Source organism: Suillus clintonianus (genome assembly GCF_016758775.1).
Source record: "Suillus clintonianus strain FC179 chromosome Unknown DEU56scaffold_38, whole genome shotgun sequence".
Classification (NCBI taxonomy): Eukaryota; Fungi; Basidiomycota; class Agaricomycetes; order Boletales; family Suillaceae; genus Suillus; species Suillus clintonianus.
In genome coordinates this window covers 194,608-209,165 of record NW_024539262.1, presented here as the reverse complement: position 1 = coordinate 209,165, position 14,558 = coordinate 194,608, and the positions used below count along the sequence as shown (strand labels likewise).

The following is a 14,558-nucleotide window of genomic DNA, read 5'->3' as shown; positions in this document are numbered from 1 at the left end:
TTGATGATGGTGCCATGTTCCCATGCGTCAAGGAACTCGTCATCGAGCAAAAAACACCATATGGTGTGCATAAGTTCCCGCTTGCAATGCGTGAGGACACTCGCTGTAGCACTCCGTCCGAAACATTGGACATAAAAGTCTTGGATTGTGTCAGGCAACTGAAATTATTATTAGCACTGGCAAGCGAAATTTTCTGTACAATCGACATACCTTTGGAATATATGCAAGATGGTGAGCTGCGAAGGATGTCGGCTTCGATCGAATGTATTTTGACTGGTTACCAATAAACAAATAGATTGGCCATAGCGCCGCATTACCGAAACTGGCGAGGTGCGTGGAGTCGGACCATAGCATGATCGCCGCAACGACCGTTTCAAGATGACACCCAGGCTCACGAGTCTGCGAACGTATCCTCTGATGTTCTTCGAGCATTGCGTCAGATGTATAAAGTTCCGTAATGATATGTTCCGGTGGTTTATCCTCGTCAGGTTGCCAGAAATCTTGTAAGGGCTCGTATGAAAGCTTTTTGCACCTTCCTCCATGAATGCGGCTTTGAGAACCTCCAGAGGCTTCCGATAATACAGGCCCTCGACCTCGAACATGGGTGCATCATCTTCCGAGTCAAACCTTTCCTTCTCGCAAGGCAACCGAATGTTGACGGAGGCTTCATGCCATCCATCAGATGAAAAGATAGTGGAGGACGGGTCATTTTCAGCATTGTCTAGGCGCTTCGCTTCACGCGCAGGGTTAAAGTCACGTAAATCTTCTCGGTCAAAGTCTTCTGCCAACATCACGTTGTCAACAAGACGCCTAAGATCCTCGATTGATTTCTGCAGAGATGCGTTGTAGAACCAGTTCATGAGTCGAAAGGTTGTAGCGTTAAGAAAGGGTGCAAAGTAATCCCGATGGACGGCCTCCAATGATGAGCCAAAGCCTGCCCACCATGGACGTTCATGTTCGAAATCTCCATCAACGTGACCGAAGGTTGGAGCATCACAGAGGTTGTCGAAGTAACTTAGGTTCTCGGGGTCGTAGGTGGGGAAGGAATGAGGATATTCGCGGAATAGTTCAAACGCATCACGCTCGGTTTGTACACAGTCCACACGTTGTTGAATATCATCATCCATTAAATTGTCAGCAGCTGGAGCATCGGGCTCGACAGGTGCAGGAAGTACAGGTACGGGAATAGGGTTGGACGGGAGTTCATCACGATAGCGTGCAGGGAGACGCCTCGTCCGCGATGGCAGTCCAGAGGGTCGGTACTCCATGTGAACATCTGTCAAAGCATCATACTTGAACTCGTTAGAAAAATCTTGATATACAAGATGAAACTCACATTTGCTTCGACTTCTGTTTGATTATGGTCCTCACTGGCAGGCTCTAGTGTGTTGTTGCCAACAGTTGGAGGAGTAGCCTGTCGTTCACGGCGCTTCTCGAGAACATGAGCCGTGACCGATCCTCGAGATTTGCACCAGCGAGTAAGGTGAACAGAGAGACCGCGCTCAGAGACTTGGGTGTCACAGTTTGGACACAGAACCATGATTACAAGAAGAAAAAGAAGAAAAACTGCATCTCTATGCAGCATGGGCTGGTACGAGTGAGATAAGCACTTTCGCTGCACAGCGGCAGGACTTAAGACGATCTTCATGTAAATTCATTGTTCCAAAATGGGTTGTTTGGCACTGTAGTGTCTTGTCCCCATTAATGTTCCTTGCTGGAGTTCATCGCCTTGTCCCCTTGCACCTGACCACTATCATGTCGTCTGACTCTGAATCTTTGTCCTTATCACCACCAAGAAAGCACAAGAAGTCACCCTATTCGACTGGATCTTCATCATTATCGGTACCATCTTTCAAGTCACAATCAAGCAAACACAAGAATAGCACGGATGAGTTGCTTCAGGCGGTACAAACCAAGCACAGCAAGAAACTGAAAAAGTAAGTTCATCATCATATTGTATTTACTGGACTCGAAACTGACAATGATACACAGATCGGATGATGTAAAATCAACATCGGATCCTATGGAAATGTATTGAAATGTGGGACGAAAGGTCACCTGTGTGCTTGATCTATTCGGTCTACCATCTGTCGCCTTTCACACCGGTCTCCAGCATGATCGCGGAGGCAAAATCAGTGCCGATCTGTAAGACTCTATTCTCATGTATGATCATCCCTGACTGATAGCTATGAATAGGGCTCAAGATGTTGTAGAACGCCATCTGCACTTGTACAATGGCATCCTGGAGTTTGTTCCAAGTCTTCATAACGAGCTTGACACAATTTCTACTGACAAATTGTCGAAGATCATCTCCACGGTGCGTATATGCGCTCTGTTTACAACTATATGTACTCTCTGTATGCTATATGCATTCTGTATGCGACTATATGCGCACTTACTTGATTCTGACATGATCTGGTTTCGTTCAGATAACGAAGGGGATGAGCGACGCACGCTCAACGGCATTTAGTTCTGTCAAACACAAAGGACTCAAGTATGTACCGTCTAACATGCACAGCAAGAACGACGCACTCGATCCACCAATTCCAGAACTTGAAGATAAATCTATGCGAGGCATTGCACATCCACAGCTCGCCCGCTGGCTCTGCCCACGCAACAAACTTCATATATTTGATAGCAACCCAGAGGAGTAAGTTGCATTGACTTATTACACCTACCAGCTCGCTAATACTAACACATGCTGCTACAGAGGGATGGAGAAACTTCAGTCAGGCAAAATCAAGATGGCCGCCACAAGTTGGCCTACTGGCTTCTACGAAGACGGTGTTTACGACCCACAAGATAAGACCAAGGGCCTTTTCAGAAATCATGTTGTCGCCCGGGTGAGTCACACGCTGCCTTTGCATTCACTGGTTTTTTATTTAATCTTTGCTCTAGTTTTACTCTCACTTGTATATTGGTCCCTCAGCTGCGATGTCAGAGTCTACATCAAGCAAAGCCTCAAAACAAGCAAGGAACCGCGCATTTGGCTTATCATCAGTGACGAAACACATTGTTGCAATAGTTCACATTATTGTAAGTTAGTTTTGTTGCTATATTGACCGCACTTCTGATTCTTTATATTCAGACGTACTTTACACTTAGTAACGCACAGCATTGGACGAATGAAATCGGAACAATGAATCTCGAGGAGCTGTTTTGGGCTATCATCGACATGCTCGATGATGACGAGGACCCGTGGGTTAAGGACACCATGTCGTGGTGGAACATGTACGTTCAAATTCATCAGAATCATCACTACTAATTGTGAGACTGTAGCCGCATCGGATTGGGTGCCCGTCAAGCCAAATTCATCAAGAGGTTGTCCAACTCTGAGGATGACGAGTCGGATCAAGAAAACGACATTGCCGAGATCAAGGCACAACTGTTTGGGTCGACGTGGCATTGCACCACCACAGAACAAGGCTCATCGTGACAATACTAATGGTGCGTATATGCTACCGTACATTGCAAAATTCATACTTACACAAAATAGTGAAACGGCCCGCAGCTGCAGCACTGTTCGACGACGACGAGCCTGAATATCCTCCTGTCCAACAAACTTCCACTGCTCCAGCACTCCCTCGACTTGTTAAACTGAAGCATCGGCCTCAACCAGCAGCTCAAGTTGAAGAGTCCAGTGACAACAATCCTGTACCTGCCGCTTCAACACACCCAGCATCAAAGAAGATTCGAACCGACTTGCGTAGGCCTCCGCCGATCGAGCAGTTGGACGACAGCGAACACTCCCCTCCTCCATCACGTCCTAGTACAAAGAAAAAAACTGTGGTTAAATCAACTAAGCGCCATCAACTTCCTGACTCTGACGAGGATCCCCTGCCCCCAGCGAAGAAGACTCGGTCCAACTCTCCTCTATCTCCACTTACTGAGGAAGAAGACGACGAGCCCTCCCCTCTGAATCCACCACCACCGGACGAAGACATTACTCCCGACGCACCAGTCGCACCAAAGAAAAAAGGCAAGAAGACCTCTCCTAGTACCGAAGCCACTGGCACCAAATGAAACCTTCCTCGCAACAAGAAGCGGACGAATGGCTTCTAGTTGCCCGGCTGTCTTTGCAGATTCATGATCCGATAATCCAACCTGCTGTCTTCCTTCATGCACTTATTCTTTATCAGTATACTTGCCGGTGTGATAACATGTGAAGCCTTCGCATTTTTCAATGCTATGACTTCGGACATTCAGACCAAAGCACCCATGAGTACTGCAATGTGCCTATGGTAGGTGCTTTGTTCTCATCTTGCAGTAGAGCCCATCACAATTATATGCACAGGTTTATCAACTTGCAACTTGCACCACAGGTGGGTGATTGATAGGTGTTTTTGACAGATGCAGCACCCAATGGGAGCTGTGCCACACATGGGTGCTTGATTAGTTGTCATGATAGATATAGTTAAATGAGGACTGCTGCTCATATTCACAATTGTCAAGCACCCTCAACTCGCTGCCCTTCTATATACTCCCAAGTGTGGATACAATATCATTCAAGTAGCTAGAGGTCACTCACTCTGTGCATTGGGGACAGTACTGCATGTGAATCTCAATAAAAAAACTTTGATGTTTAAAGATATGCTGTGAAAGGAGGTTGGTTCCTGTTTATTTTATTAATCCATTTGATTGTAATGATTGCAAGTCATCACCTCTATAAACAATGGAAGGGAAGAAATTTGCTTGCACTGATACATGTATGATTATCAACAAAGCTGTATAGACTGTTACCTATCAAATAGCTAGCCTTATAAAAATTTCCTACTCTGTGAACTAATATGATATCAAGTACACTACAAGCTGCTCTCACCCCTTGCTGTATACAATGTGGAACAGCTTCAAATTTAGGAAAGAAAAGGCTGCCCCCCTCCTGTCAATACAGATTCCATCCCTGCACATGATCTATCTCTCATTCTCTATCACTCAGGAATCCATCTTGGCCTCTTTCTCCGACCTGCAATACTAGTACCATACCTCACTTTTTGCATCTGGTGCACTCAATGTTATGGTACATCCATCAAATTGAGTAGAACCAATGAAGACAGTGCTCTGCTAAGTGGCACACTCACACGACTCATGCACATTTTCAAGATCCTTGTCAGAATCTAGATTTAGGCACATGTTTGTAATGTTTTACATCCTTTGCCCACCATGAATCTGGGGTCAAAACTAATTGTGGACCTTTTCATGCTTTGATCATGACTTTTGAGGTAGACCATATTGTATTTCATATTAAGAAATGATTCCTCAATGTGAATGGAATCTGTCACATACAGTCACTCCGCCGTGTCTCAGGTGCCAAATATCAACCAACCAACCACAACCACAACCACAACAACATGTGACACGGTGCCCATGGGGGACCGGCTCTGCCATGAGGACAGTTTTGATGGATGGTTGCCTGTGGGACGGGTCCCAAAGTTGACCGAGCGCACTTGTTCTAAGTTTCTGTTTGCCGGCTCCCAATGGGGACCGCACCTATGCCCACGGGAGCCGTCTGTAAGACGGGTGGATGTAGATCTTATCCCAAGTTTCCGTGTGCCGGCTCCCAATGGGGACTGCACCAATGCCCATGGGAGCTGTCTATAATCCGGGTGGATGTACATCTTATGCTCGTGATTGGGATGATGCCCATTGAGAGCTGTCGCAGATGCCGGTGTGTGATAGTGGTACTTGACAGAAGCGGTCCCCATGGGGAGCCGTCAAACAGGTGGGTGATTGGCAGACGTTCTTGACAGATTCGGCACCTAATGGGACCGCTGCTCAAATTCACAATCGTCAAGCACCCCACCTGTGAGACGGCGCGAGCATAAGATGTACATCCACCCGGCTTATAGACGGCTCCCATGGGCATAGGTGCAGTCCCCATTGGGAGCCGGCACACGGAAACTTGGGATAAGATCTACATCCACCCGGCTTATAGACGGCTCCCGTAGGCATAGGTGCGGTCCCCATTGGGAGCCGGCAGACAGAAACTTGGGATAAGATCTACATCCACCCGTCTTACAAACGGCTCCCGTGGGCATAGGTGCGGTCCCCATTGGGAGCCGGCAGACAGAAACTTGGGATAAGATCTACATCCACTCGTCTTACAAACGGCTCCCGTGGGCATAGGTGCGGTCCCCATTGGGAGCCGGCAGACAGAAACTTGGGATAAGATCTACATCCACTCGTCTTACAAACGGCTCCCGTGGGCATAGGTGCGGTCCCCATTGGGAGCCGGCAGACAGAAACTTGGGATAAGATCTACATCCACCCGTCTTACAAACGGCTCCCGTGGGCATAGGTGCGGTCCCCATTGGGAGCCGGCAGACAGAAACTTGGGATAAGATCTACATCCACCCGTCTTACAAACGGCTCCCGTGGGCATAGGTGCGGTCCCCATTGGGAGCCGGCAAACAGAAACTTAGAACAAGTGCGCTCGGTCAACTTTGGGACCCGTCCCACAGGCAACCATCCATCAAAACTGTCCTCATGGCAGAGCCGGTCCCCCATGGGCACCGTGTCACATGTTGACACTTATCAAATTTGGACTCCCACCACACGAACGGTCCCCCATGGCGGCGCCGTTTCACATGTTGTAAACGCTGATATTTATTTGACCGGTATGTTATCTTTGACCGGGTTGACCGGGTTGTGTAGGATGACTGTCCAGCGTCAGCGGTTCGCAGAATTCGGACTTTGCAAAATTTCTGGTACGTGGCACGTGATCTGGGATTATGATTTGCCAAATCGGGTTTATGAACCGTGAAATTTATGAATTACGCCACAAATAAGGGCGAGTAACCGGACTGTCGCTGTTCCCTATAAATTGCCTTCGCATCTTCTTCGATCTTTTTCCCCTTCTTTCATCATCTTCACCTTATCATGATTCCTGACGACGCAGATATCGATATCTTTGCTCTGCCTCCTGCTGTGGCCGATAACAAGCAAACCTCCGCTCTCAAAGACAAGATTCAAGACCTCTGTGGCGGTATGCAAGGGCTCATCGATTCAGCTCCTGCCGAAAACAACGGCGCGCTGTATATTGAAAAGGAAGAATGGTGCCGGCGCTGGACCGAACTTCTAGTACGTCGCCACCAACAATGTGTTCTTTGTTGTGTTTTTCGCATTCTGATCACATCACACACCAGAAAAAACTCAATGCTTGCCTGAAGGTCTCAAGGGCAAACAGCCCGCCGCTCGACTTGACGATCGCACAAAGGCAGCTAGGTGGCCAAGTCAGGCTCAAACACCTGGCCTTTCAGAGCGAGATCAGCAAAATGAAGGACGCTGTCGCGATGCAGGCAAGTTCAGCTGCCCAGGCGATGACGCTAACCGATCCTGACGAGCAGCAGCACCCGCAAGTTGCCCATGAGCCGGAGGAAACTCGCCTGCAACAGCTGGAGCAGCCGCAAGAGGAGGCGGAGGAGCAGCAGCAGCAGCAAGACGAAGAGTCGGACGCGGACGAGGAGCAGGTTGTCGAGACCAGACAATCGACTGCTGTCAAGCGAAAGCAGCAGAATCCGTTCGACGTCGACTTAGATACAGAGGGCTCGACAACCTCCATCCATAAGAAGGCCGACCCGAAGGTACAGGTGAGTTTGTTGTTGTGATTTCTTATTTCAACCTAACCTACTTCAAAAGTTCACGTCGACCATGAGCGCCGAGACCGAGACCCTTAAGGCCAATCCGGTCTCATGCAACCGTTGCACTGACTGCAGTCGCAAGTGTTATGAGTCTCCTGCCGGAGCGGCTTGCCGCGAGTGCAAGCGGCTCAAGGTCGCATGTTCGCTCGTCCCTGGTGAGTTCTCTGAATTGATTGTCTGCCGACTTCACCATTGATTGCTGGAGTGCAGACAAAGGGAAAGCGACGGCGACGGCCACCCCGGCTCCAGGTGCTCCCCAACCTGCTGCGACTCGTACGGCGCCTAAAACCACCGCGACTCCCAAGCCTGCCGTAGCTCCAACGGCACCTAAAATGTCTCCTAGGCCCAGACCTGCCCCAAAGTCTGCGCCTGCAGCCGAGGCCAAGGACAAGGGCAAAGGCAAGGCCAAGGCCAAATTCACGCCCTCGCCAACACCTCAGCCGGTTGCCGGCTCCTCGAACACAACTATCCCATACATACTCCTGAACAGTAGTCACAAGAGGAAGCAGGCCGACATCCAGGGGGAGGAAGATTCAGAGAGCGATAAAGAGGATGCGTACTTGGCGGGGAGGATCCAAGTGCTGCCTGGCTTGATCTCCATTGTTGAGACGGCCCTTGGTACACTGAAAAAGGAAGTCGGCGAGATTAACTGCGTACTCGGGCAGAAAGCGCCGCCGCCTCTAATTTCGCGCACCGCGTTGATTACAGTACAGTATTAGTTGCTTTTAGAAGTTTGTACTTTTAGGGATGTGGAATGCGAGCGCATGTGTGAAGTGATATGTGCAATGGCTTCTTGTACAGCTTCGCCAAGCTTAGACGGATGTGAGGAGAGGCCGTCGAGCTCCATTACAACCGGAACCGGAACTGGCAGTACGACAGTCCATGGAAGACTCTCAACAATGCATGCGATGGCCGATGGGGAAGATAAGATAATGTTGTTGTTAATGTTGTTGTTGTTGTTGTTGTTGTTGTTGTTAATGTTGTTAATGTTCATGTTGTTACTATCTCAGCTATGTATCATGTAACGGCCTATGAGACGGCTTCCTATGGGAGCCGCTGTGGGTGAGGAAATACCAATGCCCGCATATGAGAAATATAAAAGGGCTTCTTGGTTGGTTGGTTTTTGACTACTTAATCCCGCGCTCAGACGTCAGTTTTCAATGAGCGGCTGCCTCAGTGGCCCGCATGTGTTAGCTGCTTGCCTGTCAGACGCCTCCCAACCGGGACCGGCTCTTTGTAAGTGCTATGTGAATCAAATGCGCCTGACCGAAGTACCTGTTGAATCACTGTGTTGGTTGGTTGGTTGGTTGGTTGATTGGTTGGTTGGCTGGCTGGCTGGTTGTGAGACGGCTTCCGTTGCGGACCGGCACTGTCCAATGTACGGCGTAAATAACTATGCGCCCGTCAGACAGCTACCATTTGGGGCCGCGTCTGCCAACCAACCAACCAACCAACCATCATATTTGAGACGGCTCCTATTGGGGATAACATTAATCAGTACCATGAGCGTATGATATATATGCACCTCCCTGTGCGGCACTGCCTAAGATGCAGGTGTTCGAATGGTGTGCTTGATACATGCGGTCCCACATGGAACCTGCATGACAGCTGAGTGATCCTGTAATGGACTTAACAGACACGGTCCCCGATGGGAGCCGTCTCCCAGCTGAGTCATTGATCAGTGTTCTACGCAGTTGCGGTCCCCAATGGGAGCCGTCTCACAGATGCGTGCTTGACTGACACAATGCCTATTGGCGGCCGCCTCATATGTACGTACTTGACATGCGGCACTCAATGGGAGCCGTCTGTACTAGCAATGCATGCATGCGGCACCCAATGTGAGCCGTCCATCCAAGCAGTACATGCGGCACTCAATGGGAGCCGTCCCTCCAAGCAGTACATCCGGCATGCGGCACCCAATGAGAGCCGTATGTACTAGCCAGTCTGTCCTGGCAGTGCATCTAGCACACATCATCAAGGAGTTGCTCCTCAAGTGTCAAATGACATTTTAAGCAGCTTTTTATTGTTTATAGTCATAGTTAAAAGATGATAAGATAGACCACAGTCATTCTTCACTTGATCATTTGATAAGATTGTGACAATCCTGTGACAAATGTGGCACATGAGGAAAAACTGTTCCTCTATAGTCAAGTGCAGCAACTCACCATAGGATCTATAGACAAGTGCCTATTATAGAGCCCTATATTGCTCTCTAAAGTTGCTATAGTTGGGTGAAATATACCACAACTATTATAGCAATTATAGGTCTCATAGCTCTTATAGCTCAAAACTCAAAACAAATTCTATTAATAGCTGTTTGTTGTTGCCATGATAGTGTTCTCAAAACTCAAAAAAAAAAGTTCCAAATTATATTTCAACTACTACAATACATGTAAACTAATAACTACAAAACAGGCCACAATGCGAAAATTACAGGAGGAACTACAAGGAAGAATTAGAGAGGAAAGATAAATACAAAATAGAAAGAATTACCAAATAGTGAAAATTGCAATGATAGTATTTTGCACAATCTTGATGGAGCTGATGTATAGTGTGATTGTTGATAGTAAAATGTAACATAGCATTCACCACCAAAGTCACATCACATGATCAAGTGAGGAATGACTGAAGATAAATTCAATGTAGAGTTCCTAGACATAACACTCACACAACTCAGGTACACTTGGGTTTGCATTAGTGACCTAATACACTATTAGCAGTCACCATACATTGTTCGACGCATCTACTTGTTATACTCACTTTCCAATTGTGACTGACTCTCGAAACACTCATTTCTATCTATCTAGATCATGACGTCGACTTCGTGCATGAATTGGATGCAGTGGTTGCAGTGGTTACAAATGGTACACCACCCTGTTTTCATCACTTTCAACCAACCAACCAACCATGACACTGTCATCCATGCACACATCTTGCTGGCCCAAGAGGCCAGCAAAAAAGTTGACTGGTCAGTGAGTCTGTATCAGTGGAGTTTGAAGAGGACACCTCCAACCTCGAGGGTGGTATTACCATCAGATATCCAGAATATTTCTTGAGCTTAGGTGGGCAGCTCATTCCAACCTTGGATACTTTGTTGGGCAGAGGTTTTCTATGAAGATATTGTCGTTACTACTGTGAACTGAATCAACCAACCAACCAACCAACCAAAGCCCTTTTCTTCACCTTATCATTGTTCTTGTTCCCTTCTCTATTCTCATAATCAGGAGTAGTGGAAATGGATAGAGTTGAAGAGCTTGAGGGCTTGATTGGAGCAGGAGTCTGCTTACGAGTCACAGGACATGATTGGTTGTTCAGGCTGTGGTACTTGCAGTAAGAGGAAGATAAGAGACCATGATTTGTCGTCTGTGACTTCAAGGAGTCCAAAATGATATTAACTTGTAAACAGGCAGCAGGAGTGTCAGGAGGGCCTTGGACTTGACCTTTCTGAAATATGGAATTGGCAGGCTGTGATGCCAGAGGATGTATGTTTGTGAGCTTCTCAAACATGGAAGGTAAATCATCTTCATCTTCACCTGGACCTCCATCTTCGTCTTCACCCTGCACTGTCATCTTCATTATCACTATAGCCTTCATCTTCAGCCTCCATCTTCATCTTTACCTGCCTTTTTGCTCTGATGGGATGGTAACTGCACTGGCAAGGCATTGCCAATGCACCTAAAAGGCAGAGGGGGAAGACCATCTTGGTCAATGCGGTGTGGGTACAAAAAATTTGCTGAAGAGCAGAAAGTGTTGGGCCCTACTGCCTAGCTACTATGTCAATGTAAGGTCGACCATGGAAGTGTATGGAGCGAGCTAGGGGAGCCTCTCCTATGAGGACAGGATCTTTGCAGGTGGTGAGGTGTGCATGGCCAGCACCATCCACAACTGCTCGTATGGTGAGGGTGCCTGACTTGAGGGCATAGATCAGTGTATTACAATGTTGAGCATTAAGATCCCTAATGCCCTTAATACAAGCATGGGGGTGTCGTGCCTTGCCAGGCATCAAGATACTGTCAGGTTGTCAGGTTCAGGTTCAGGTTAATTAACAAGTACATAGCCTAGGTGCTCTAACTCCTTTGGGAGGGTTTTCCAGAGAAAGTCATCACAGGTGTGGACATGCAGTGTCCTGCCAAGAGATGCTGGAATAATGTCAGGTTCTTCGATATTAGTGCACATGTGCGGTGATGAGGCTTACTGACAAGCACCTCTATACAACCAACCAACCAACCAACCAACCAACAATACATGGTATCTCATTGAGAGTCCTCCAATCCTCACTAACGAGCCCTTTGGTGATATCATTAGCTTCACTTTCATCTGTCGACAATGTTGCATATCTAACCCTATTCTCCTGTTCTTGTATTCTTCTGTCATATTTCCCCATCCCACTTATTATCCAGTTTATCTGTTATGGGTACAACAAATCTGCTGAAGTGCAGGAAGTGTTGGGTCTTGCTGCCTAGCTGCTATGTCAGAGAAAACAATGTAAGACCCAGGCTTTCTGAACTAGGGAGTACTCAAGCAGGGAGAGAGAGAGAGAGAGTGTGTGTGTGTGTGTGTGTGTGAGAGAGAGAGAGAGAGAGGGATGGTCTCACTCCAGACAATAGGGCTAGAACTTGGGATTAGGAGCTATCTAGTGAGCTGAAGAAGCTACAACTGGGGAAGCTACAAACTGGGGAAGCTACCAGAATATGAACTGAATACTACTACTGAGTGGAAGTGTAGGCAAAGTTTTGATGATTAGGTAAGCAGTCAGAATGCCAACATAAACAAAGGAAAGGGGTAAGTAAAGCTAAGTAGAAACTGTCAATACATGGCCACAGGAAACTAGTTCCCTACACCATTCTCCTGGACTACTACCCCAGCTATGAATTCTCCACAAAATATTTAAAATATTTAAATTTCATATACACCATCAATAGAGTCACAGTGTCAGACAGAAATACCAGCAGGGGGTGGCAACAATGTGAGCTATGACATCAATAAGTAAAATATCATTGACCAAGAAGGCATTCAAGTTGAGACTGCCATTTTTCCACAAAGCCTGAGTTGTTTTTTGGGGCTGCTCAACTTCGAATTAACAACCAACCAACCAACCAACCAATAGACATATCTCAACTAACATTATAACTGTCCAGCAAAGAGACCTAAGACAACAAGAAAGTTGTTGGAGAAAGTGAAACAAAAATATTTCTAAGTCCAGTGCATTATAGTATGTGAACAATGTTGCTGAAGAGTCTCGAGTTCAACTCAGGCAAGTGGCAACAATTGTTTTATGTTATTTTGATATAGTGGCAGCACTACATAGTTAACCTGCAAGATACAATACACAATATTGTGCAATATAGCACACAACTGGTGATATATAACACACCATTGAAGGGGGGGTTGCAACCAGACTATGAGTGCTATGTAGCCTCCATAGTGCAATGTTGCACTCCACCTTTGTACTGATGATCCACACCTGAGACCTTTGCCCCTGCCTGGTACCATCGAAGATCAGCTTGACGTGTTTCTCAAATTGTCTTCAAAATGTGTTGATGCCAGCTCTGAAGAATGCTGTCAATCCCTTGATCCCTTCAATTGTTGAATGGTCTGAAAGCAGCTGTGTGAGGTGTAAGCAGCCACCTGTGAGACGGCTCCCAATGGGGCCAGCATGTGTCAAACAGATTTGTCACCTGCCCATACATGAGACTGCGGCTCCCAATGGGGACCGCGCCTGTCATGAGCTTCAGACATGCATGCACCCGTGAGATGGCTCCCATTGAGGACCGCGCCTGTCAGTAATAATCCTCACATCATTTGGGAGCCGTCTGTATAGTGAACATTTGGTGTATGGTGTGCCGTCTCACTGGTGGGTGCTTGACCAGTGTGTATGATAGGTGCGGTCCCCAATGGGAGCCGCTTCACAGGTGCGTGTGCTGGCCCGGGGCGGTCGTCAATGGGAGCCGTCTCACAGATCGGTGCTGCACAATCGGTTCTCGTCGGATACGGTCCCCGATGGGAGCCGCCGTCTCACGGCTGCGTGATTCAACAGCGACCTTCAGAGGAGCGGTCCCCAACGGGAGCCGTCTCACAGGCAATGTAGTAATCTCAAAATGTGTGGTGACAGACACAGTTCCATTGCGAACCGTCTCATGGCAAAGTTTACATTTGAATGGTATTTAGGTTAGATGCGGTCCCCATGGGGAGCCGTCTGAGTGCAGGGAGGCAACCAACCAACCATGGCGATGGCCGTTGAGCCCCCGGTTTCTGTTTAACGAAAGGCAGTGGCACATGAGGGAAGGATGGACCCGGATGTTCTGGCCACGAATGTTCTTAAATATGCCTGTGGGACGGCTCCCTTTGGGGACCGGTCCTCTGAAGATTGTTCAATCACCTTCAATCACCCAGCCGTGAGACTGCGGCTCCCATTGGGGACCGCCACATCTGTCAAGAATGGATGTCAAGCACCTGCCTACGAGGCGGCTCCCATTGAGGACCGCTCCGGGCAAGCACACTGGTCAAGCACCCACCAGTGGGACGGCGCACCACACACACCAATTGTTCACTGCCCAGACCGTTCCCAAAGGAAGTCAAGATTACTGACAGGCGCGGTCCCCCATGGGAGCCGTCTCACAGGTGGGTGCTTGACAATTGTCCATCGCAGAAGCGGTCCCCAGTGGAAGCCGTCTCGCAGGTCGGTTGCTTGACATCCGCTCTTGACAGATGCGGTCCCCATTGAGAGCCGCCTCACAGGTGCATGTGCATGTATGTCCGATGCTCATGATAGGGCGCGGTCCCCTATTGGGGCCGTCTCACAGGCGGGTGCTTACACTTCACACACAGCCGGAAAAGTCCTCAAAGACACGCTGCATATTTATGGGAGCCGCCTAAGAGGAACTTCATGTCACAAGCACCCAAGCACCTACCTGTGAGACG

General features: G+C 48.0%; 4 protein-coding genes across 4 annotated transcripts; 3 read left to right on the top strand and 1 right to left on the bottom strand.

Annotated features, from left to right (window-relative positions):
• Nucleotides 1-170: 170 nt before the first annotated feature.
• DEU56DRAFT_737272 (uncharacterized protein) lies at nucleotides 171-1,127 on the bottom strand (the record flags this gene model as incomplete). The annotated part of the gene is made up of 1 exon (XM_041348576.1): nucleotides 171-1,127. One exon carries the CDS (start codon nucleotides 1,125-1,127, stop codon nucleotides 171-173), a length of 957 nt encoding a protein of 318 aa, XP_041208183.1.
• Nucleotides 1,128-2,188: 1,061 nt separating this feature from the next.
• DEU56DRAFT_737245 (uncharacterized protein) lies at nucleotides 2,189-3,265 on the top strand (the record flags this gene model as incomplete). Its single annotated transcript, XM_041348573.1, has 5 exons — nucleotides 2,189-2,317; nucleotides 2,430-2,650; nucleotides 2,711-2,843; nucleotides 2,899-3,036; nucleotides 3,089-3,265. The coding sequence occupies 5 exons, from the start codon at nucleotides 2,189-2,191 to the stop codon at nucleotides 3,263-3,265; spliced, it is 798 nt and encodes a 265-aa protein (XP_041208182.1).
• Nucleotides 3,266-6,876: 3,611 nt separating this feature from the next.
• Nucleotides 6,877-8,356, top strand: DEU56DRAFT_756344 (uncharacterized protein; the record flags this gene model as incomplete). The annotated part of the gene is made up of 4 exons (XM_041350014.1): nucleotides 6,877-7,077; nucleotides 7,143-7,586; nucleotides 7,636-7,792; nucleotides 7,848-8,356. The coding sequence occupies 4 exons, from the start codon at nucleotides 6,877-6,879 to the stop codon at nucleotides 8,354-8,356; spliced, it is 1,311 nt and encodes a 436-aa protein (XP_041208181.1).
• A 1,025-nt stretch (nucleotides 8,357-9,381) lies between these two features.
• Nucleotides 9,382-11,284, top strand: DEU56DRAFT_756343 (uncharacterized protein; the record flags this gene model as incomplete). The annotated part of the gene is made up of 8 exons (XM_041350013.1): nucleotides 9,382-9,406; nucleotides 9,452-9,565; nucleotides 10,220-10,251; nucleotides 10,445-10,609; nucleotides 10,630-10,699; nucleotides 10,862-10,967; nucleotides 11,044-11,119; nucleotides 11,225-11,284. The coding sequence occupies 8 exons, from the start codon at nucleotides 9,382-9,384 to the stop codon at nucleotides 11,282-11,284; spliced, it is 648 nt and encodes a 215-aa protein (XP_041208180.1).
• Between the last annotated feature and the right edge of the window lie 3,274 nt (nucleotides 11,285-14,558).